Source organism: Pseudophryne corroboree, chromosome 6 (genome assembly GCF_028390025.1).
Source record: "Pseudophryne corroboree isolate aPseCor3 chromosome 6, aPseCor3.hap2, whole genome shotgun sequence".
NCBI lineage: Eukaryota > Metazoa > Chordata > Amphibia > Anura > Myobatrachidae > Pseudophryne > Pseudophryne corroboree.
The window spans coordinates 342,502,911-342,528,576 of record NC_086449.1 but is presented as its reverse complement, the minus strand read 5'-3'; the positions used below and the strand labels follow the sequence as shown (position 1 = coordinate 342,528,576).

Sequence of the window (25,666 nt, the reverse complement as noted above, 5' to 3'; positions counted from 1 at the left end):
CTGCTCTGCATCCTCCCTAGAATGCCTTCCGCTTCAGACATGTCGACACACACGTACTGACACCCCCCACACACTGGGATATATGGATATGGGGACAGACCCACAATAATGCCCTTTGGAGAGACAGAGAGAAAGTATGCCAGCTCACACCCAGCGCCCTGTGGTTCTGAAACAAAGTCCCAGACTAGTAAGCGCTTTTATAATAATATATTTTGCACCAAATTAATGTGCCCCCCTCGTTTTGCACCCTGTTACTTGTGTACAGCAGGGGAAGAGTCCGGGAGCAGCTTCTCTGCAGCAAGCTGTGGAGAAAATGGCGCTGGTTAGAGCGGAGGGAACAAGCTCCGCCCCCTCTATGGCGGGCTTCGGTCCCACTGTTTCTTTATACTGGCGGGGCTTTATATACTGCCTCAGCAGTATCTATACTTGTGCCAGTCTATATATGAGGTAAAAATTGCTGCCCAGGGCGCCCCCCTGCGCCCTGCACCCTTGCTGTGCCGTTGTGTGCGTGGGAGCAATGGCGCGCAGTGCGACCGCCGCGCGGTACCTCACGAAGATCTGAAGTCTTTTGCCGCCTTTGAAGTCTTCTTGCTTCCTATACTCGCCCGGCTTCTATCTTCCGGCTCTGCGAGGACGGCGGCGCGGCTCTGGGACGAACAGCAAGGACGACACCTGTGTTCCGACCCTCTGTAGCTAATGGTGTCCAGTAGCCTAAGAAGCAGAGCCTATCAGTAAAGTAGGTCTGCTTCTCTCCCCTCAGTCCCACGAAGCAGGGAGTCTGTTGCCAGCAGTGCTCCCTGAAAATAAAAAACCTAACAAGTCTTTTCTAGAGAAACTCAGTAGAGCTCCCCTAGTTTGTGACCAGTCTCCTCTGGGCACAGAATCTAACTGAGGTCTGGAGGAGGGGCATAGAGGGAGGAGCCAGCTCACGCCCATTTAAAGTCTTAAAGTGCCCATGTCTCCTGCGGAGCCCATCTATACCCCATGGTCCTTACGGAGCCCCCAGCATCCTCTAGGACAGAGGTTCTCAAACTCGGTCCTCGGGGGCCCACACAGTGCATGTTTTGCAGGTCTCCTCACAGAATCGCAAGTGAAATAATTAGCTCCACCTGTGGACCTTTTAAAATGTGTCAGTGAGTAATTAATACACCTGTGCACCTGCTGGGTTAACTGCAAAACATGCACTGTGTGGGCTCCCGAGGACCGAGTTTGAGAACCTCTGCTCTAGGACGTAAGAGAAATTAGAATTATTGGTAAACCTAATAATTTATCAACCTGCTCCTATATAGCAAACTGGCATGTCCAGGCTTCCAAACCACCACCAGGTGACTGTGGGGGACAACAGTGAGTAACTAATAACATTCAGACCTATTTGACCAAGTCACGCTTTAGTTTGTTTCTGTGGGCTATAACAATATGTGTTGGTCTTCTACAAAATGGCTACAGCGCTGCCCGGCTAACGGTGCAGGAAACACTTGTTTTCTTTAAATTAAATTTAAGCACTGTACTCTACTAACCAGAACTTGCGTCTGATTCTGAGCCAGGCACTGATAGAAAGGGGGCGGTGGGGGTGGTCCCCTCCCCCCAGCAAACTCCGGCCGACAGCATACCTCCCAACATTACCCTCTCCAGGAGGGACTGAATGCTCTACTCATGAACTTTTCTCTTAATTTATGATTGCCATCAACTGTGCTGAAACACCGTTCTTATCCATTAACCTGTTCAAAACAGGTGCCGGCAATCATACACTAAGAGAAAAGTCCAGAAGCAGAGCATTGTGTCCCTCCTGGAGTGGGTCATGTTGGGAGGTATGCGACAGGCAAACTGTCTATGAAGTCCTGCTCCTCCCTTCCTGGCTCAGCTTGCTGTCAGCTATTGTCAGTGGTGCCAAGCAGAGCTCCCAGGTGCAGCATCTCACAGCAGGTACCCTTCCTCCCCACAGTGCTTTCTTCTCCCAGGCATCTAAACAGTGCTGATAACAGGAGGTCCAGGAAGTGGCTGTGTGCTGGGGGCATGGCTACAGTTACATGACAGGCCTGTGACCTAATAGAAACAGTATAGTGCTGGGAGGGTGGAACCTGTTCTGTGTACACTCACTGTGCACAGGAAGAGGAAGCATAAAGGAACTGTGCGTTCCATTTCTTTCTGTCCTGTGTTCCACTTGACTTTGCTGCACAGTAAGAGCACACTGCATTCCTGCACCCAGAGACCAGTCAGAGGGACTATCCTGCCAGCCAGCCAGCCACAAGGACCAGCGTGTTGCAGAGGTGCCAGATAATCGGTGAGAGATCTTATTGCTAAATTCCCTAGGCAGGGTATTACAGGTTGAATCTCCCATATGTACAATACAATAAAGGGTGTCTGTAATAAGTGCACTTACAGGTTTTACAACATACCTTGTATTTCATAATATTAAAAATAACATATCACGTCCTATCAGTGAAATACTAAAACTATAGAGAGATGCGTGTAAAAGTACAGAAAGTGTGTATAAAAATACTATACAAAAAAACCTGTGATGCTAATTTGTCCTCTATTTGGTTAGTTTCTCATAAATAACACTACACATTCTATGAGGTATCAACTTGGAATTGTCCTAACCGTATAAATAACCACCTACAAGGTGGCCCCGCTGTAGTCTTACAAATGAGTATTAGTTACAACTGTCTTCAAGTTCCTGTATAGTATTGGTCCTATAATATGCATCAAACAGTTTATATAACAGTGGGAGAGATTCTGCGCTACTGCATATGTAGGTTGTTCATAAATAGGCCACTTCGGATACAGCAGATGTCATATCTTACAGCATACTTCTCATTAGGCTCATTGGATAAGCAAACAGTGAAGTACTGTTTAATCATTTTAAAATTGTCACATGACAAAAACAAAAAACACATAAACTCCACACAGATCACATGTATTTCCAGTCCCACCCCCCATAGCAACCCGACCCGGCAAATAGCCGGGTTGGGAAAGGCAGCCTCTAGGGTCCAATGCCGGATCCCACCCAGGTAGGGCCACTTTCCAATTCCCAGGGGGGATCCAGCAGATGTGAAAGGGGTAATAGTATGCCACTTGTTACCATTTGTATCAATAAATGCTGGTAGTATCCCAAAGATCTCTGTTTGATACAATTATTCTGAGTAATTATAGGTTTTATCACATTGTTACTATTTATCATCTTAATATAAGGTGCTTATATAGTCAGTCAGTCATCAAGGTTTATAATAATTCATAACAATGTCAACATATAAACCTTGATTGACTGACTCTTTCAGCACCTCATAATAAGATGAGAATAATTATTTGTTTTCATTTAATATATTATTGTGCTATACCCTAATATTAGGGGATTACAACTTTTTCTACTGTAGATATCACAACTGTACATGACGTGTCATAAATTATGATTTACATAGGGAGGGCTTTGGATAGATGTCATAATGGGGAATTTTGTTTTGATGTGTTGTAGAAGTGATTATTATACCTAACAGCCACTAACAAATCCTTTGGTGTTTATTCAGTTAGGATCGGATCCATTCCGACATGCATTTGTCGAAATGGATCCCGACAACCCCTATTCAATCCCATCTTAATTCGACTTTAAAAAAAGTTGAATTGAGATGAGACCTGTGAGCGGAGGAGAGGGGGGAGACCAGCGGGGACAGCCGCGGCAGACGGAGGAGAGCAGCGCTGCAGGAGGATGTCTCACAGCCACCAGACCTCACGGCAGTGTCCACCCGGCTCTAGCAAGCGCGACCTCACTTGCTGGAGCCGGGTGGACGCTGCCGTGAGTGGCGCGGCTGTGACACATCCTCCTGCAGCGCTGTGCTGTAGCGCTGCTCTCCCCTGTCTGCCCGCGGCTCTCCCCCCTCTCCTCCTCTAAGGTCTCTCATCTCAGTCCGACATTTTTTTAATGTCGGACTGAGATGGTTGGAAATGGGGCCAAATCCTGTCGAATTTGGCCCCGTTTCACTCAAAAGTACGTGAATTGGCAGCTATACCGCCAATTCACGTACTAATCGACAAGTCGAAATCCCCGACTTGTCGAATAAAAATAGCGGGGACTAAATAGGTCGAATCACGATTCGACCTTAAAAAGTCTAAAACTGACGTCTTTTCGACAGACGGCAGCTTTCGACCCTAATTGAATATACCCCATTGCCTGCTTAGCTGGCAATATATCCCTACCAGCTATTAGGGTGTCATTTATAATCAATCACTGATCTATAAACTGTTTGATACACATTATAGGACCAATATTATACAGGAACTTTAAGAGAGTGGTAACTGCTACTTATTTGTGAGACCACAGCGGGGCCACCTTGTACAGTAGGTGGTTCATTAGGAAGCAGTCACTTTCCTGGCAGTTGGGATCCCGGCGATCAGGATACAGACGCCGGAATCCCGACAGCCAAGGAAGTGCCAGTAGATGGAATCCCAAATGGGGCCCCTAATTCCCACCCGGGGAGTGGCCCACCCGCCCAAGAGGTAATATAATAGTGTGGCGCCACCAGGCCTGAAACGTGGCGAGTGCAGTGAGCCCGCGAGGGGACCCGCTGCTGTTGCCACTAGGATTCTGGCGTCTGTCTCCTGATCGTCAGGATCCCATACGGTTAATATATAATTGTGAGGACAATTCCAGGTTGATACCTCATAGAATGCGTACGGTGTTATTTATGAGAAACTAACCAAATAGAGGACAAATAAACACAGGTTTTTTGGTATAGTATTTTTATACACACTTTCTTTCTTTCTGTACTTTTACACGCATCTTTATAATTATAATATTTCACTGACAAGGACGTGATATGTCATTTTTAATATTATTAAATAAAAGGTATGTTTTAAAACCTATTAACTGTACCGATTACAGACCGCTTTTGTTCTTTTGTATTGTACATTGCCTAAACCAGTGTCTAAGGTAGCATCACATTTTCATACACATATATTGTTAACAATTATGAATACAGGGGTACATATATGGTTATACTGTTAGGATTTATTGAAGTCCACTCTATCCATAAGAATATTCTGCAATTATACCTGTGCGATAGGACTCTCTCGCATTACTGAGTCTCCTATATCCAAAATGCTTGGGACCAGTAGTATTTTGGATATCGGATTTTTATATATTTTGGAATACTTCCATACCATAATGAGAGATCTTTGGGATGGGACACAAGTCTAAACACAGAATGCATTTGTTTCATATGAACCTTATACACACGGGGGGAAGGGGGGTATCCAAATAACCCCAAAAATATTGCGCTGGCAAAAACAGCGGGGTTTTAGTGATTTCTCTTACGTCCTAGAGGATACTGGGGTCCACATTAGTACCATGGGGTATAGACGGGTCCACCAGGAGCCATTGGCACTTTAAGAGTTTGAGAATGTGGGCTGGCTCCTCCCTCTATGCCCCTCCTACCAGACTCAATCTAGAAACTGTGCCCGAGGAGACAGACATCTTCGAGAGAAGGATTTAACACAGATAGTGGCGAGAATCATACCAGCTCGCACAAACAAGGCACACAAGCTAACTAGCTTGAAACACTCAGCAACTGCTGAAACATTACTTACCAAGTAACAATGGCTCCTCCCTCTATGCCCCTCCTACCAGACTCCGTTTAGAAAATGTGCCCGGAGGAGCCGGTCACAGCTAGGGGAGCTCTACAGAGCTTCTTTAGTAAAGTGTTTTTTTTGTTGTTTTTTTTAGAGTTTGTTACTTTACAGGGAGGCTGCTGGCAACAACCTCCCTGCTTCGTGGGACTAAGGGGGGTAGTATTATTATTATTATTATTATCCTTTATTTATATGGCGCCACAGGGGTTCCGCAGCGCCCAATTACAGAGTACATAAACAAATAATCAAACAGGAAAACAGCAACTTACAGTTGACGACATTATAGGACAAGTACAGGGTAAATAAACATAGCTACATTAGCAGATGACACTGGAATAAGTATCAGGTGGCAGAAGACTGCTGGATTTGGTGCAGCTGAAGATTATTAAAGTAAGAAAAGGGTAAGCACATGAGGGAAGAGGGCCCTGCTCGTGAGAGCTTACATTCTAAAGGGAAGGGGTAGACAGACAGGGGTGAGACAAATGGGGTACATAGAGAGCGTGGAACAGAGGTTTAGGATGAGATTTGGCTGGGTTTGGTGAAGAAGTGGGTCTTGAGAGCCCGTTTGAAGTTTTGTAGAGAGGTGGAGAGTCTGAGGGGGAGAGGTAGGGAATTCCAGAGAAGTGGTGCAGCACGTGAAAAATCTTGGAGGTAGGAGTGGGAGGAAGTAATCCGTAGGCAGGAGAGTCGGCGAGCATTAGCAGAGCGAAGAGGACGGGTGGGAGTGTAAAGCGAGATAAGATCAGAGATGTAGATGGGAGAGGAGTGGGTGAGGGCTTTGTAAGCAAGTGTGAGAAGCTTGAAATGGATTCTGAAAGGGAAGGGGAGCCAGTGAAGGTCTAGTAAGAGAGGAGAGGTGGACGTAGTTCGTTTGGTGAGGAAAATGAGCCGGGCAGCAGCATTGAGGATAGATTGGAGTGGAGAGAGGTATTTGTCAGGAATGCCAGTCAGGAGGAGATTACAGTAGTCCAGTCTGGAGATGACCAGTGAGTGGATAAGAGTCTTAGTAGCATCCTGGGTCAGAAAGGGTCTGATCCTGGAAATATTTTTTAGATGAAAACGGCAGGTTTGTGTGAGGTGCTGAATGTGTGGTTTGAAGGAGAGGGAGAAGTCAAGGATTACTCCAAGACAGCGCACTTGGGGGGTAGAGGAGATAGTAGTGCCATCAATAGATAATGAGATTGTAGGAGGTGAGGTTATGCGGGAGGGAGGGAAGATAATCAGCTCGGTCTTAGACATGTTAAATTTAAGAAAGCGCTGGGACATCCAGGAAGAGATAGCAGAGAGACAGTTGGAGATACGAGTGAGGAGAGCAGGGGAGAGGTCTGGAGAGGAAAGATAGATTTGAGTGTCATCAGCATAGAGATGATATTGGAAACCAAAAGAACTAATGAGCTTACCTAGTGAGGACATATAGAGAGAGAAGAGAAGAGGACCAAGGACAGAACCTTGGGGTACCCCTACAGTTAGTGGAAGTGAGGGGGAGGTGGAGTCATGAGAGGAGACAGAGAATGAACGATCAGAAAGGTAGGACGACAACTAAGAGAGGGCAGTGTCAGGCAGACCAATGGAGTGAAGGATTTGCAGTAGGAGAGGATGGTCCACAGTGTCAAAAGCAGCAGAGAGATCAAGTAGAATAAGTAGAGTAGTGTCCCTTAGATTTAGCAGCATGGAGGTCATTGCATACTTTTGTAAGGGCAGTTTCAGTGGAGTGGAGAGGACGGAAGCCAGACTGGAATGGGTCAAGCAGTGAGTGTGAGGAAAGAAAGGAAGTAAGGCGGTTGTAGACAATACGCTCAAGGAGTTTGGAGGCAAAAGGGAGGAGAGAGAGATGGGTCGGTAGTTGGAGAGAGTGTTTGGATCAAGGGTAGGTTTTTTAAGAATAGGAGAGATGAGTGCGTGCTTGAAGGCAGAGGGGACAGTGCCTGATGAGAGGGAGAGATTGAGAAGGTGGGAAAGATGGGAACAAGCAGAAGAAGAGAGGTAGCAGAGGAGGCGGGAGGGGATAGGGTCAAGTGGGGAGGTGGTGAGGGGACAGGAACGAATGAGGGCCATGACTTCCTCTCCAGATGCATGGGAGAAAGATGACAGAGTTGGTGCGAGGGATGGGGAGGGTTGGTAAGGGATGGGAGAAGGCTGGTTACTGATAGTCTGGTGTGATGTGATGTCCTGACGTATGGAGTCAATTTTGGATGTGAAGTAAGTGGCAAAGTCAAGAGCAGAGAGTGAGGAAGGGAGACGAGGTGGAGGTGGGCAGAGGAGTGAGTTGAGAGTGGCAAAGAGGCGCCGGGGGTTGGAAGACTGGGAGGAGATGAGGTTCTTGAAGTATGACTGTTTAGCAACAGAAAGGGCAGCACTGAAGGATGAGAGCATAAGTTTGAAATGGAGGAAGTCTGCCTTAGAGCGTGATTTCCTCCAGTGTCGCTCAGCAGTATGTGAGCATTTTTGCAGGTATCTGGTGCATTTGGTGTGCCAGGGTTGAGGTGTTAATTTGCGAGGGTGAATAGTGGTTGGTGGAGCAACAGAGTCAAGAGCAGAAGTAAGGGAAGCATTGTATGTGGAAGTGGCTTGTTCAGGGCATGAGAGAGAGAGAGAGAGAATAGGAGAGAGAAGTGATTCAAACAGGGAGGAAAGGAATGTGGTGTCAATAGCTTCAATGTTACGCTTAGTGATGGTAGCCTTAGGAGGTAGAGATGGGGAAGTCGAGAGAGATAGGTTAAAGGAGAGCAGGTGGTGGTCAGAGAGGGGAAATGGGGAGTTGGAAAAATCAGAAATATCACAGCGGTGAGTGAAGACCAGATCCAGTGAGCTCCCATTCACATGGGAGGGTGAGGAGGTCCACTGGGAGAGACCAAGTGAAGAGGTGAGGTTAAGGAGTTTAGAGGCAGGGGATTGTGTGGGGATGTCAATAGGGATGTTGAAATCGCCTAGGATAATGGTGGGAATGTCAGAAGAGAGGAAGTGAGGAAGCCAGGAATCAAAGTTGTCGATGAATTTGGAAGCAGTGCCAGGGGGGCGGTAAATGACAGCTACTGTAAGATGGACTGGTTGGAAGAGGCGTATGGCGTGGACCTCAAATGTAGAGAATGTAAGGGATGGTTCTGGTGGTATGAGTTGGTAGGAGTAACTAGAAGGTAAAAGGACCCCAACACCACCCCCATGGCGACCCCCAGGTCGGGGTGTGTGTGTGTGTGTGTGTGTGTGTGTGTGTGTGTGTGTGTGTGTGTGTGTGTGTGAATGTGAGGCCCCCAGCAGAGAGAGCAGAAGTAGTGTCAGAGGGCGTAATCCAAGTTTAAGTAATGGCTAGTAGGTGTAGGGAGTTGGAAATGAAAAGGTCATGAGTGGGGACCAGTTTGTTACAAACAGATCTGGCATTCCAGAGGGCACAGGATAGGGGGTATGAGTTTGTGGGAGAGATGTGAATGAGATTTTCAGGGTTGCTGTAGCGATGAGGTGGGATTAACTTTGAGGGCAGGGATGATGAGAGAGTAGTGATGGTACGGGTGCCTGAGCTAGGAGGGGAAACTGCAGGAGGTGGGCAGGGAGGGAGGTCAGTGTGATGTGGATGGGGGAGTGGGGAGGTGACAGGGAAGGGAGAGAGGGAGCAGGGCTGAGTTGTGGGGTAGCAGGACCATGGGGCAGAGGTGAATGAAAGTGGGGTAACGGGGAAGGAAACAGAGGGATGGAGGGGAGACAGAGGAGGAGGTGTAGGAGACTAGGGGGGAAGGATAAAGATACATTATTAGGTAGACACTGAGTGATGTGGGGAGTATAAGAAAGCCTTGACATAGTGTTAAGTAGGTAAATAGGTTGAGGGAAAGTGGAAGTAGGAGAGGAGACTGTAAGGGAATCCGAGCAGAAGAATTGCAGAAATGCAGGTGAGAAAAGCAGTGTAGGCTCAAGGGGTGTAGATTTAGTATGAAATGAGTCAAAAGCGTAGATAAAGTGGGTGCAGAAATGTATTTGGAGTGTAAGAAATGAAAGGATTGTGAGAGGTTTAAGAAGCAATGGTAATTATGTTAGATTTTTTAAGTGTTTGCAGGTAAAAAATTGCATTGGTGCAGCTGTGCTTAAAAAACAAAATTACACTAATACAGATAAAAGCATTTGTAGGTAAAATGGACGGTTTTTGAAATGTCCAAGTAAGGTTGTTCCATGCTATTTAATCAGATGCAACAATCAGGAGGTGAGTGATCTGAGGAGTAAGTGACTCACATTTGTTATTAGTTCTTCAGTTTTCTTTGTTTTGTTTGATTGGTGTGCTTCTGTTTTCCTTCTTTTTCACTTCGATTGAACGCTGCTATGTGTCAATTTTATCACGCTTTGATAAAAATGCACGCTAAGATCAATAAATGCACAGCCAAACGGCTTTGCACAGCCTACACCATTAGACTTAAGTAGAAGACTAAAGTAGTGTCCGCCCTGCGGGGTCTGAGCCGCTATCTCCACTGACAGGACACTGAGCTCGTGAGGGGATAGATCGTTCCCCGCCACAGGGGATCGCTCACCCCAGCAGCATGCCGCCAACCCCTTACAGAGCTGAAGATCAGTGGACGTCCAACACCTTATTTCGGGGAGGTCGGCCCAAGTCCAAGATGCAGGTTCCCAGGAACAGAAACCTGCTTCAGGTATACCAAAGTCCTCCGCATGATGGTGGACTGCAAGCCCCGGAGGTGGGGCCGGTGGGAGCGAGACTCGGACATTTCAGTCACATCTGGGTGTCATCCAGCCTGGACCCTTGGGTGCAAGATATTGTGTCTCAGGGGTACAAGCAGGAATTTCAAGATCTCCCTCCTCACGATTTTTCAAATCAGGCTTGCCAGCTCTGCTGGCAGAAAGGACTGTCCTGCGAAAAGCCGTCCAGAAGTTGGTGGAGGCACAGGTCATTGTGCCAGTACCACCTTATATGCAAAACAAAGATTACTATTCTAACCTTTTCGTGGTATTGAAACCGGATGGTTCGGTCAGGCCCATTCTGAACTTAAAATCACTAAACCCCTTTCTGAGGGAGTTCAAGTTCAAAATGGAGTCTCTAAGGGCGGTGATATCAGGTCTGGAGGAGGGGGAATTCCTGGTATCCCTGGATATCAAGGATGCATTCCTCCACATTCCGTTTTGGCTGCCGCATCAGGCTTATCTTCGATTTGCACTGCTGGACTGTCATTTTCAGTTCCAGGCCCTGCCATTCTGCCTCTCCACAGCACCGAGGGTATTCACCAAGGTGATGGCGGAAATGATGATTCTCCTCCGCAGACAGGGGGTGAGCATAATTCCATATCTGGATGATCTGCTGATAAAAGCGTCGTCCAAGGAGAAGCTGTTATGGTCCATAGCTCTCATGACCCAGCTTCTCAGGGAACATGGTTGGATCCTGAATCTTCCAAAATCACATTTGGAACCAACCAAGAGGTTGTCCTTTCCGGGAATGATTCTCGACATGGAAGTGAAGAGGGTGTTTCTTCCAGAGGAAAAAGCGTTGGTGATACAAACATTGGTCCGGGATGTCCTGAAGCCAACCCGGGTGTCGGTTCATCAGTGCATTTGCCTTCTGGGAAAAATGGTGGCCTCCTAAGAGGCCCTGCAGTATGGGAGGTTTCACGCTCGGTCCTTCCAACTGGATCTCCTGGACAAGTGGTTGTTATCCCATCTCCACATCACCAGAGAATACTGTCACCAAAAGCCAGGATTTCACTCCTCTGGTGGCTGCAACTGCCACACCTTCTGGAGGGCTGCAGGTTCGGTATTCAGGACTGGATCCTTCTAACCACGAATGCAAGTCTCAGGGGCTGGGGCGCAGTCACTCAAGGGGAAACCTTCCAAGGAAGGTGGTCAAGTCTGGAAGCCGGCCTGCCGATAAACATTCTGGAACTAAGAGCCATCTACAACGGTCTTCTCCAAGCGGCCCATCTTCTGAGAAATCGGGCCGTTCAAGTGCAGTCGGGCAATGTGACCACCGTGGCTTACATAAAACGACAGGGCGGAACGAAGAGCAGAGCTGCAATGTCAGAGGTAACAAGAATCATCCTCTGGGCAGAAAAACACGCGTTGGCGCTGTCAGCAATCTTCATTCCGGGAGTAGACAACTTGGAAGCGGACTTCCTCAGCAGACACTATCTCCATCCAGGGGAGTGGGTACTCCATCCGGAGGTGTTCAAGGAGGTAACAGATCTTTGGGGCGTACCCCAGATCGACGTGATGGCCTCTCGTCTCAACAAGAAGCTTCGGCGGTATTGTTTCAGGTTGAGGGACCCGCAAGCAGTGGCGGTGGACGCCCTAGTGACTCCGTGGGTGTTCCAGTCGGTGTAAGTGTTTTCTCCACTTCCACTCATCCCAAGAGTTCTAAAGCTCATAAGGAGAACAAGGGTTGAAGCGATCCTCATTGTTCCAGACTGGCCAAGAAGGGCCTGGTACGCGGATCTTCTGGATCTACTGCAAGGAGAGCCGAGGCCTCTTCCTCTTTGGGAGGACCTGCTGCAGCAGGGGCCGTTCGCCTATCAAGACTTACCGTGGCTACGTTTGACGGCATGGAGGTTGAGCACCTGATACTTGCTCGGAAGGGCATTCCGAAGAAGGTTATTCCTACCCTGATACAGGTTAGGAAAGGGGTAATGTTTAAACATTACCATCGTATTTGGAAAAAATATGTCTCTTGGTGTGAATCCAAGAAGTTTCCTACGGTGGATTTTCAACTCTGACGTTTTCTCCTTCCTGCAAGCAGGTGTGGATATGGGCCTGAGGTTGGGATCTCTGAAGGTCCAGATTTCGGCCCTATCCATTTTCTTCCAGAAACAATTGGCTGCACTCCCTGAGGTTCAGACCTTTTTGAAGGGAGTTCTGCACATCCAACCTCCCTTTGTACCGCCTACGGTGACTTGGGACCTTAACGTGGTGTTGCAGTTCCTCCAGTCGGATTGGTTTGAGCCTCTACAGGAGGTTGAGGTCAAATTTCTTACATGGAAGTCTGTCACTTTGTTGTCCTTAGCTTCTGCTAGACGTGTCCGAATTGGGGGCTTTATCCTGTAAAAGCCCTTACTTGATCTTCCACGAAGATAGAGCTGAGCTCCGGACATGTCAGCAGTTTCTTCCGAAGGTTGTGTCTGCATTTCATATCAACCAGCCTATTGTGGTGCCAGTGGCTATTGACTCCTCAATTAGATCAAAGTCCTCGGATGTTGTGAGGGCTCTGAGGATATATGTGAAGAGAACTTCTCGTCACCGAAAGTCAGACTCTCTGTTTGTCCTATATGATCCCAAGAAAATTGGGTGTCCTGCTTCTAAGCAGACGATCTCTCGCTGGATTAGATTCACTATCCAGCACGCTTATTCTATGGCAGGATTGCCGTGTCCAAGATCTGTTAAGGCCCACTCTACTCATAAGGTGGGGTCTTCCTGGGCGGCTGCCCGGGGTGTCTCGGCATTGCAACTTTGCCGAGCTGCAACTTGGTCTGGGTCGAACACATTTTCAAAATTTTACAAGTTCGATACTTTGGCTTCTGATGATCTGAAGTTCAGTCAGTCCTGCAGTAGCCTCCGCGCTCTCCCTCCCGTTCTGGGAGCTTTGGTACATCCCCATGGTACTAATGTGGTCCCCAGCATCCTCTAGGACATAAGAGAAAATAGGATTTTGGTTACCTACTGGTAAATCCTTTTCTCGTAGTCCGTAGAGGATGCTGGGCGCCCGCCCAGCGCTTCGTTTTCCTGCAACCGTTATCTGGTTCAGTACTTCTTTGGTTTAGTTATGTACTGCATTGTTACTTGGTAAGTAATGTTTCAGCAGTTGCTGAGTGTTTCAAGCTAGTTAGCTTGATGTGCCTTGTTTGTGTGAGCTGGTATGATTCTCGCCACTATCTGTGTTAAATCCTTCTCTCGAAGATGTCCGTCTCCTCGGGCACAGTTTCTAGATTGAGTCTGGTAGGAGGGGCATAGAGGGAGGAGCCAGCCCACACTCTAAAACTCTTAAAGTGCCAATGGCTCCTGGTGGACCCATCTATACCCCATGGTACTAATGTGGACCCCAGCATCCTCTACAGACTACGAGAAAAGGATTTACCGGTAGGTAACCAAAATCCTATTTTGTTGTTGGTCTCCCAAAAAGATTTACAATATGAAGCAAAAAAAGAAGTGGGGAAGGGATCAGTCCTGGAAGAACTTTACCTATTAGGTTAAGACAGGATAGTGCGAGGTGCCCACGTCCAATCCAAACTCTGTGACACCGTATCTTCTTCCAAAGGAGCGAGGGAGTGCAGGGTGCTCTAGGATGAAAAACTCCACTAGGATGCGAGTGTAAAGTAGAAGAAGGGCTGCTCACATTATGCTTACTTTATATATAAACATGTGCAGACTTTGAAAGGTATCTTTAAGGCAGAGGTTCCCAAACACGGTCCTCATGTCACCCCAATGGTCCAGGTTTTAAATGTGTCCATGCTTGGCCACAGGTGACTTAAGGTGACTAAGTCAATCTGATTTAACCATCTGTGCTGAGCCATTGATATACCTAATGTCACAACTGAGGGCCTGAGCTGACGGGAGGCAGCCTCAGTTGTAGGGGCTGAGATGTACCGGAACCTGGGAGGTTGTATCAGACCCCTGGACATGTAAGTAACATGAATAATAACTGCCCGAAGGCGTGACCACGACAACTTAGATAAAAGTCAATGATGTTTATTATGACAACTCCGCATCACAGCAGCAATAAAAGAAAACGTAAAAGTCAGCAAAGAATAAATACAGTTCCTGAGTACTACAGCATGGCAGGAGCCACAGGGCACTGGTAGTGTGAGATAGTTCTTATGATCTTCTAGATGGAAAGTCCTTACCCGGCCCGGCTGTAGCAATGGAGATAACCCAGGATTGTACCAGCTGGTGTTCCAGGAAGAGCTGGGTTGCTGAAGGTAAAACAGCTGCTGTGGATACTGGCTGGAACCAGACTGTTGTTAGCACGGAGTGGATACTGGCTGGAACCAGTTAAATAATTAATGAACTTTGGGAGCGATGAAATGTGAACTGAAATGTAGAACTTGAGAGCGGAGAAATAATAATTCCGGTGGAGAGTGGTAAAGTGTAGAAAGGACACCGGCCCTTTAAGGGAAGCTGTACTCTGCTGGAAGCAGGTAGTGTTGTAGCTGGAAACAGATGAATCCACAATGGATTGGAGAGTCAGGCTACACCGCAGGTGGAATGCTGGTGCGGGTCTCTATGGTGGAAGTCTTGAGACAGGAGCTGGAACCTGGAAGACAATCATAGAAGAGAGACAAACAGGAACTAGGTTTGACAACCAAAGCACTGACGTCTTCCTTGCTCAGGTACAGCTTACTTATACCTGCAGCAAGGAAGGGGTTGGCTAGGCAATTATGCAAATCAACAACACAGACAGCAGATTGGTGGAAATGATCAGATGACAGAATCCAAGATGGCTGCGCCCATGCAGACACTTGGAGGGAAGTTTGGTTTGTAATCCATGTGGTCTGGGAAACAGTAATGGCGGCGCCGGCCACCGGAGACAGACGCCAGGCTGATAGATGCACATTTAACCACGCGGGCACAGCGGAGGCCGCGGCTGATGAAAAGACCACTCTGTATGTGGAAACTCAGGAACAGCGGAATCCGGTCCTGGAACGCTGAGCCCGCCTTAGGAGGCATCTGAAGGGTAAGTAATGGCGTCCAGATACCCGGATCGTGACAGCACCCCCCCCTTTAGGAGTGGCCCCAGGACACTTCTTAGGCTTTAAAGGAAACTTTGCGTGGAAATTTCGGACCAAGGCAGGAGCATGGACGTCAGAGGCATTGGTCCAAGAGCGTTCTTCAGGACCATAGCCCTTCCAGTCAATGAGATACTGAAGTTGACCGTAACGGTGACGTGAGTCCAGGATCTTGGCCACTTCATACTCAACGCCTCGTTGAGTTTGGACTTTCGGAGTTGGTGGAAGTGAGGAATGAAACCGATTCAAGATTAGCGGTTTCAACAGGGAAACATGGAATGTCCTGGGTATTTTTAAGAAGGGAGGTAACTGGAGTCTGTAAGCAACAGGATTGATGACTTGATCAATTTTAAAAGGACCGATGTAGCGAGGTGCAAACTTCATACTGGGAACTCTTAACCTCAAATTCTTCGTGGATAACCATACCCGATCACCGACCTTGAGAGCAGGAACTGCTCGACGCTTCTTATCCGCAAACTTCTTGTACCTGAACGATGCCTTGAGCAGAGCTGATCGTACGCTCTTCCAGATATTGGCAAACTGATGCAAGGTGATATCCACTGCGGGAACAGAAGTTGCTGGAAGCGGTTGGAACTCAGGGACTTTAGGGTGGAATCCAAAGTTGGTGAAGAATGGTGTTGAGGAAGATGAAGAATGATACTGGTTGTTATGACAGAACTCGGCCCAGGGAAGTAATTGAACCCAGTCATCTTGAGAGGAGGACACATAGATGCGGAGGAAGGCCTCCAAGTCCTGATTCACCCTCTCAGTTTGACCATTGGTCTGAGGATGGTAAGCCGTGGAAAACTTTAACTTGACTTGGAGGACTTGACATAAACTTCGCCAGAATTTGGCTGTGAATTGAACTCCTCGATCTGAGATAATTTCTTCTGGAAGACCGTGGAGTCGGAAGATCTCTTGTATGAATACTTGAGCCAACTTGGAAGCTGACGGAAGACCGGTGAGAGGAATGAAGTGTGCCATCTTGGTGAACCGGTCAACTACCACCCAGATGGTATTGAACTTGTTGCACATGGGCAAATCTGTAATAAAATCCATCGACAAATGGGTCCATGGTCGACGGGGAACAGATAGTGGAACCAGTTGCCCCGCAGGCGACTGGCGGGATACTTTATGTTGAGCACACTTTGGGCAAGATGCAATAAACTCCAAAACGTCCTTTTTCAGAGTTGGCCACCAATAGGACCTAGAGATAAACTCCAGGGTTTTTTGGATACCTGTATGTCCGGCAAAACGGGAAGCATGGGCCCAATGCATGAGCTTCTTCCTTAGTGTCGGCTTCACAAAACTTTTCCCTGATGGGGGCGTAGAGTCCATCCCTACCGTGGAGAATGCCAACGGATTTATAATAGGATGCTTGTCTGAAGACTCTGACTCATTTTCTTGCTCCCATGAGCGGGAAAGGGCATCGGCCTTGCGATTCTGAGAGCCCGGACAGAACTGGAGTTTAAAGTCGAACCTGGAAAAGAAAAGTGCCCATCTGGCCTGACGAGGGTTGAGACATTGTGCGCCTTTTAGATATAGAAGGTTCTTGTGGTCTGTAAGGATGGTGATTGAATGAGAAGCTCCCTCCAACAGATATCTCCACTCCTCTAGAGCGAGCTTGATGGCTAGCAACTCCTGGTCGCCAATGGCATAGTTGCGCTCCGCTGGGGAGAACTTCCGTGAGAAGAAACTGCAAGGATGTAAATGACCATCTTTAGCCCTCTGAGATAACACCGCTCCTACTCCAACGGAGGAGGCATCCACCTCTAAGATGAAAGGAGAGTCGATGTCAGGCTGTTTCAGGACAGGTGCAGAGATGAACCTCTGTTTTAAAAGATGAAAAGCTTGCATGGCTTCTTCAGACCACTTGGACGGGTTAGCACCCTTCTTGGTGAAAGCAGTAATAGGCGCCACAATGGTGGAAAAGTCTCGTATAAACTTTCGGTAATAATTGGCGAACCCTAAGAACCTCTGGACCCCTTTGAGGGTTAAGGGTACCGGCCAATTCTGGATTGCTTGTAGTTTCTCAGGATCCATCTCTAGTCCGGAACCGGACACAATGTACCCTAGAAACGGAATGGACTTGACTTCAAAGACGCATTTCTCTAATTTGCAGTAGAGATGATTGACACGGAGACGGGACAGAACCTCCTTTACCCAGAAACGATGTTCCTCTAAATCGTTGGCAAAAATGAGGATATCATCTAGATAGACCACGACATGACGGTATAGAATGTCTCTGAAGATCTCATTGACGAAATGCTGGAAGACAGCTGGAGCATTGCTCAATCCGAAGGGCATGACGAGGTACTCATAATGTCCGTCACGGGTGTTAAATGCGGTCTTCCACTCGTCACCCTCACGGATCCGGATGAGATTGTATGCACCTCTCAGGTCCAGCTTTGTAAAGATGGTAGCTCCGCTAACTCTGTCAAAGAGCTCAGTAATCAGGGGTAAAGGATAGCGGTTCTTGATGGTAATGTCGTTCAAACCTCTGTAGTCGATGCACGGCCGCAGACCACCATCTTTCTTCTTTACAAAAAAGAAGCCTGCGCCGGCTGGAGAAGAAGAAGGTCGAATGAACCCCTTTGCTAGGTTCTCTTTAATGTATTCCTCCATAGAATGTGTCTCGGGGAGAGACAACGGATAAGTTCGGCCTCGAGGTGGAACCTTCCCTGGAACGAGATCAATCGGGCAGTCCCATTCTCTATGAGGAGGAAGGATATCAGCAGAAGCTTTACTGAACACATCCGTGAAATCTTGATATGGAGGAGGTGGAACATCAGACGACCTGGGGGAGGAAGAACAGACAGGCAACACTTTAAACAAACATGTCTTAGTACAGGAGGAACCCCATGCCAGGATTTGCGTAGTCGTCCAATCAATTGTAGGATTGTGAAGACGGAGCCATGGAAGGCCCAGGACCACAGGATGTGTGGCTCTTGGAATCACTAAAAATGAAATAAGTTCGGAATGAAGAACTCCCACTCTCAGACGAACTGGTAGAGTCCTTAGAGAAATAACTGTATCAAAAATTTTACTGCCATCCACAGCAGTTAAGGAAAAGGACGAAGGAAGTCTCTCGGTGGGTAGGGACCACCGTTTAACATAGGCTTCAGTAATAAAGTTCCCAGCTGCTCCGGAATCCAGGAGGGCAATGACGTTCTGATAACGTTGAGCAACTTGAAGCGAGACTGGGAGGTTACAATCTTGAGGAGATGGAGAGGAGATCATTACTCCTAGCCGGCCCTCTCCTTGGCGAGCTAGGATTTGGAGTTTCCCGGACGTTTGGGACAGGCATTAATGGTGTGAGACGGAGCTGCACAATACAGACAGAGAAACTCGGAGAGACGTCTTCGGCGCTCAGCAGGAGTTAAACGGGAACGGCCAATTTGCATGGGCTCATCTTTAGATGGTGACAGTTGGCGAGGAGGAGGAGCAGAAGATTTTGGAGCAGATGATCTTCCACGCTCAGTTGCTCTCTCTCTGAAACGTAAGTCAACTTTCGTACAAAGTGAGATTAGCTCATCTAACTTGGAGGGTAAGTCTCTGGTAGCTAACTCATCTTTAATACGCTCGGATAAACCATGCCAGAATGCAGCATACAGGGCCTCGTCGTTCCATGCCAGTTCGGATGCCAGGATCTGGAACTGTATAAGATATTGTCCTACAGTACGTGATTCCTGGCGTAAACGGAGAATCTCAGACGAAGCTGAAGTTACCCGGCCTGGCTCGTCGAAGATGCGCCTGAATGTTGACACAAATGCAGTGTAAGAAGATAGCAGGGTGTCGGACCTCTCCCATAACGGTGATGCCCAATCAAGGGCTGAGCCACTGAGAAGAGAAATAATGTAGGCAATTTTTGTACGGTCACTGGGAAAATTGCCAGGTTGTAGCTCAAACTGAATCTCACACTGGTTGAGAAATCCCCTGCAGAATCTTGGAGATCCGTCAAATTTTGCTGGCGTTGGAAGATGAAGACGTGGAGCAGAAATGGGTAAGGTGGGTGGGGTTATAGCTGGAGTCACTGTGGTTGACGCACCAGACGCGCCTGATCCACGGAGAGTTGTCTGAATCCCATCCAGCCGAGTAGAGAGATCCTGGAGACAGCGGATGATGTGGCCCTGTGCAGCCTCCTGATGTTCTAGTCGGGCTGCCAGTTCTTGCATCGGCCTGGCCGCTTGATCCTGGTCTCCGGCTGGATTCATTAGGTCAGTGCTTACTGTCACAACTGAGGGCCTGAGCTGACGGGAGGCAGCCTCAGTTGTAGGGGCTGAGATGTACCGGAACCTGGGAGGTTGTATCAGACCCCTGGACATGTAAGTAACATGAATAATAACTGCCCGAAGGCGTGACCACGACAACTTAGATAAAAGTCAATGATGTTTATTATGACAACTCCGCATCACAGCAGCAATAAAAGAAAACGTAAAAGTCAGCAAAGAATAAATACAGTTCCTGAGTACTACAGCATGGCAGGAGCCACAGGGCACTGGTAGTGTGAGATAGTTCTTATGATCTTCTAGATGGAAAGTCCTTACCAGGCCCGGCTGTAGCAATGGAGATAACCCAGGATTGTACCAGCTGGTGTTCCAGGAAGAGCTGGGTTGCTGAAGGTAAAACAGCTGCTGTGGATACTGGCTGGAACCAGACTGTTGTTAGCACGGAGTGGATACTGGCTGGAACCAGTTAAATAATAAATGAACTTTGGGAGCGATGAAATGTGAACTGAAATGTAGAACTTGAGAGCGGAGAAATAATAATTCCGGTGGAGAGTGGTAAAGTGTAGAAAGGACACCGGCCCTTTAAGGGAAGCTGTACTCTGCTGGAAGCTGAGGCTGGAAGCAGGTAGTGTTGTAGCTGGAAACAGATGAATCCACAATGGATTGGAGAGTCAGGCTACACCGCAGGTGGAATGCTGGTGCGGGTCTCTATGGTGGAAGTCTTGAGACAGGAGCTGGAACCTGGAAGACAATCATAGAAGAGAGACAAACAGGAACTAGGTTTGACAACCAAAGCACTGACGTCTTCCTTGCTCAGGTACAGCTTACTTATACCTGCAGCAAGGAAGGGGTTGGCTAGGCAATTATGCAAATCAACAACACAGACAGCAGATTGGTGGAAATGATCAGATGACAGAATCCAAGATGGCTGCGCCCATGCAGACACTTGGAGGGAAGTTTGGTTTGTAATCCATGTGGTCTGGGAAACAGTAATGGCGGCGCCGGCCACCGGAGACAGGAGACGCCAGGCTGATAGATGCACATTTAACCACGCGGGCACAGCGGAGGCCGCGGCTGATGAAAAGACCACTCTGTATGTGGAAACTCAGGAACAGCGGAATCCGGTCCTGGAACGCTGAGCCCGCCTTAGGAGGCATCTGAAGGGTAAGTAATGGCGTCCAGATACCCGGATCGTGACACCTAAATCCTGGACTGTTGGGGTGCCTTGAGGACCGCGTTTGGGAACCTTTGCTTAAAGGTCTACAACAACCTTCACTATAGTACACTCATTTAACCAGATGGATGCTCACACTGCTTACTCATTTCCCTGCTGTATCAGTCACGTAGCAGTTTTTTTAATTCAAGTTCACATGTAATAAATCTAAAAACCTCTCATGGTGCAGTTGTCTTAAAAGTGTTTTGTTATGTTAATAAATGTGCTACTGTTTTAAATAACGTACTGCACCATGAGAGGTTTTTATATTTATTATATGTGAACTTGGATTAAAGAAACTAAGTGACTGATACAGCAGGGAAATAAGTAAGCAGTGTGAGCATCCATCTGGTTAAATGAGTGTACTATAGTGAAGGTTGTTGTAGACCTATAAAGATACCTTTCAAAGTCTACACATGTTTATATATAATAAAGTAAGCATAATGTGAGCAGCCCTTCTAATTTACACTCACATCCTAGTGGAGTTTTTCAGACTAGAGCACCCTGCACTCCTCCGCTCCTTGGGAAAAAGATACGGTGTCACAGAGTTTGCTTTGGAAGTGGGCACCTCGCTCTATCCTGTCTTAACCTAATAGGTCAAGTTCTTCCAGGACTGATCCCTTCCCTCCTTTTTTCTTTTCTTTCATATTGTAAATCCTTTTGGAAGACCAACGAGAAAAAAATAAGTTTTTTTTTTTCTGAACACTTTCTTAAGTCAAGAAGCGGGACACTTTACATACTGTATATTGGAACAAGTTTGGCACAAGGACATACAGTATCATCAAACACCTTTTTACAATATTTCTACAAAGTTTAAGGACTTGTCCATATTAACATGTCCATGCTGCCTCCCTAACAGTGCCCAGGTTTTGTAAATTGTTTCTCTTTACATAGATTTGTAAAAAAAAATAAAAAATGTTGTTTTGTTTTTTTAAACATCAGATCATCGCGATGTTGAGTTCCCAGCGGCTGCTCATCTGAGCAGCCACCAGGTACACAATGTGTGGGATAAGGGCGGAGGAGAAGGGGGGTGTTTAAATTACTTTTCCCTAGTGGCTACTAATGTCTGCAGCCGCTGTGTACGGGGTCCTGCTGTACTGACTGATTAGCAGTGATCGGCAGCAAGGCAGACACTGAGGGTAAATTTACTAAAGGTTGTAAAAATGAAAAGTGGTGATGTGCCCAAAGCATCCAATCAGATTCTGTCTATCATTTCTCTATTGCATCCTAGAAAATGATAGACCAAATCTGATTGGTTGCTATGGGCACTTTTCATTTTTAGAACCTTTAATAAATTTACCCCTGAGGGAGGGTGCAGGGAAGAAGAGGGACCGGAAGCAGCTGCAGAAAGATTCTCTTCCTGCACCTGCAAACACTATATATCTGATTGATCACATCGTTTGACTAGATCATGTAATGCACTGCCTGGGGTGGTCGCAAACTAAGCGACCATGCCAGGCAAGTGGTTAAGGAAAAGTTTGCACTTATTTTGGTACATATGTAATAACATTTTATAGTGGAGAGTCCTGACCATCAAAAGAGCACCCAACCAACAAGTGGGAATTCAATTAGAAGTGAGTGTTTGCAGCCCCTGGGATAAGTGCTTGGCGCTATTAAACCTTCAACTAGTGGATTTCTGCTCCTCCTTCCCCCAGTGTTAACTGAGTAATGTCCTTAACAGAGTTGCGTCCAACTTTTAATAGGACCCTTACTAATGATTGTTAAACATATTACTTTGATCCTTTAATGTTTTTGCTTTGGTTATTGTTCTTTGTTTCCAGAAATCTGCTCAAGTTTGTGTCTCCCTATGTGTGCATACTGTATGTATTTTTTTTTTTTATGTCTTCTGTACTCTTGTAATATTTTTCAGAATGGAGAAGATAGTACTGAGTTATGGAGACTCCCTCTTGCGCTCTTCAGATGTTGCACTACTTGATGCCCCACACTGGCTGAATGATAACGTTATTGGTTTTACTTTTGAATTCTTGGCATCCTCCTTATCCCCATCGACAACTCAAAAAATTGCTTTCCTCAGTCCTGAGGTTAGCCAATTTATCAAGTGCTGTGGAAGTGAGGCCTCGGAGTTCCTGCAGCCACTGGACTTAGCCAACAAAGACCTTGTTTTTTTACCTGTCAATGATAATGCTGGATCTATAGCAGGTGGTACACACTGGAGCCTCCTTGCCTACCTACGTAGCGTTCATGGATTCCGTCATTATGACTCTGCACCAGGGACAAATGCCCCACATGCCCGAAGTATGGCCAGAAACCTAAGTAGTCTGCTTGGTGGTAATCCACATTACCAGGAGGAAGAAGCGCCACTCCAGCATAATAGCTATGATTGTGGCATGTATGTGGTTTGTGTGGCAGAAGCAATGTGTGAGCAGCATTGTCATGGGTCCAGTCTTAATCTGCAGAACATCACACCACAGTATGTTACCCAGAAGCGGGCAGAATGGAAAGAGATCATCCAGGGTCTGAGTTGTCACGCCAAAGTCATCTCTACTTTCTAATTACCTCAAAATGGTGGCTTATACAGGGAGACATGTTATTGCCACTATCTCTCTGCCTCAAATTTCCATATTGCAAAGTCATAAGAAAAACTTACTTTTACATGTGAAGTCAACTTTACATCTATGTGAAACTTTTCTAGCTTCCAATGTTGGTTTTCTGGTTTACTCTGGATGTTCCAGGAACTTTTACCATACTAGGATTTTATTCATTGGAAAAATTTAGAGGTTCCTATTTAACATATGCTAAAGAACTGCAGTTCTTCCAATAATACGCTCCGCTGTTGTTTTCCTTTTCTGTTCATTACGGTTTCTGTTCATGTTAATGTTCATTATGTTTCATTAATGAAAGAAGAAATATTCATTTCTGAAAACACTGTCAACAAAATAGAAAGCTTACGTTTTTTTTATCTTCAATACATAAGGGGCCTAATTCAGAGTTGATCGCAGTAGCAAATTTGTTAGCAGTTGGGCAAAACCATGTGCACTGCAGGGGGACATATATAACATGTGCAGAGAGAGTTAGATTTGGGTGGGGTGTGTTCAAACTGAAATCTAAATTGCAGTGTAAAAATAAACAGCCAGTATTTACCCTGCACAGAAACAAAATCTAACTCTCTGCAAATGTTGTATCTGCCACACCTGCAGTGCAGATGGTTTTGCCCAATTGCTAACAAATTTGCTGCTGCGATCAATTCTGAATTACCCCCAATGTTTTCTATAAAAGTACTAATTAAAGAAAAGCAGGCATTTACGACTATAGAGTTGATTCAGAGTTGAAAGCAATTCTATCTTTAAAAAATAAATTAAAAAAATGTGGGTTATCCAAAGAGTTATAAGATTGGAGGTGGTATTTGTTTTCCAAATTTTAACAAGTTGAAAGTACGCAGTTTGATTCACATAGAGGGTCTGATTCAGAGATGGACGCAGTAGCACAGTAGCTGCGTCTTTGGGCATCATTCAGAAATGTACGCACACCTGATGGTTTGCGTTCATCTCCTTCTTCTGTGTGATCGCTCACAGTCACCCTAAGCAACAGTGTGATTAACATGCTGTAGCGTAGCAAAGTTGCAATGGGTACCATTCTACAAACATGTGGCCCTGTTTTGTAGGTGGGCCGAGCCCAGGGTCTGTGTCTCCTGGCCCCAACTGAGGGAAAAAAGTAACCGCACTACTGATATACTATATATACAGTGTATATATACACACACACACATATATATGGGTTGGTATCTGTATACCAGCGCCCGTCATCCTGGCAGGCAGAATCCCGACCGTGGGATGCTGGAATACCGGCAGTGGGGCGAGTGCAAAAGAGACGTATATGTCCAGTGGTACTCTCGTATAAATCCAGCGATACTACCGTATATGTCCAGTGATACTGCCATATAAATCCAGTCCAGTTATACTGCTGTATATGTCCAGTGATACTGCCGTATATGTCCAGTGGTACTGGCGTATAATTCCAGTAATACTGGCGTATAAGTCCAGTGGTACTGCCGTATAAATCCAGTCCAGTTATACTGCCGTATATGTCCAGTGATACTGCCGTATATGTCCAGTGGTACTGGCGTATAATTCCAGTAATACTGGCGTATAAGTCCAGTGGTACTGCCGTATAAATCCAGTCCAGTGGTACTGCCGTATAAGTCCAGTGATATTGCCCTATAAGTCCAGTCCAGTGATGTTGTCATATAAGTTCAGTGTTGCTGTCCTGTGCTGTATATGATTTACTCCAAATAAAGGGGTTATTTAATATTTAATCCAAATAATTTTCACAGGGTTTGCCCTGTGTGGTGTGGTGTACGCTCTCCTGTACCGCATATTGGGGGTCATTCCGAGTTGTTCGCTCGGTAAAAATCTTCGCATTGCAGCGATTTTCCGCTTAATGCGCATGCGCAATGTCCGCACTGCGACTGCGCCAAGTAAAATTGCTATGCACTTACGAATTTTACTCACGGCTTTTTCATCGTTCTGGCGATCGTAATGTGATTGACAGGAAATGGGTGTTACTGGGCGGAAACAGGCCGTTTTATGGGCGTGTGGGAAAAAACGCTACCGTTTCCGGAAAAAACGCAGGAGTGGCTGGAGAAACGGGGGAGTGTCTGGGCGAACGCTGGGTGTGTTTGTGACGTCAAACCAGGAACGACAAGCACTGAACTGATCGCAGATGCTGAGTAAGTTTGAAGCTACTCAGAAACTGCTACGAGGTGTGTAATCGCAATATTGCGAATACATCGTTCGCAATTTTAAGATGCTAAGATTCACTCCCAGTAGGCGGCGGCTTAGCATGAGCAAATCTGCTAAAATCCGCTTGCGAGCGAACAACTCTGAATGACCCCCATTGTTATATAACTCCCGAAAAATAATGAAGAACAAAAATTTGGAGAATAA

At 46.6% G+C, this 25,666-nt stretch overlaps 1 protein-coding gene across 2 annotated transcripts; it reads left to right on the top strand.

Moving 5' to 3' along the window:
• The first annotated feature begins 1,767 nt into the window (after positions 1-1,767).
• Positions 1,768-24,104, top strand: SENP8 (SUMO peptidase family member, NEDD8 specific). Of its 2 annotated transcripts, none has more exons than XM_063926496.1 (2): positions 1,768-1,923; positions 22,633-24,104. In XM_063926496.1, exon 2 carries the CDS (start codon positions 22,634-22,636, stop codon positions 23,273-23,275), a length of 642 nt encoding a protein of 213 aa, XP_063782566.1. In that variant the 5' UTR covers positions 1,768-1,923; position 22,633; the 3' UTR covers positions 23,276-24,104. The 2 variants fall into 2 exon arrangements, with proteins under 2 accessions (XP_063782566.1, XP_063782565.1); XM_063926495.1 differs by lacking the exon at positions 1,768-1,923 and adding an exon at positions 1,930-2,281.
• Positions 24,105-25,666: the final 1,562 nt, after the last annotated feature.

Coding starts and splice junctions, on each gene's coding strand:
- SENP8 (XM_063926496.1), top strand. CDS start 22,634: ATGGAGAAGATAGTACTGAGTTATGGAGACTCCCTCTTGCGCTCTTCA.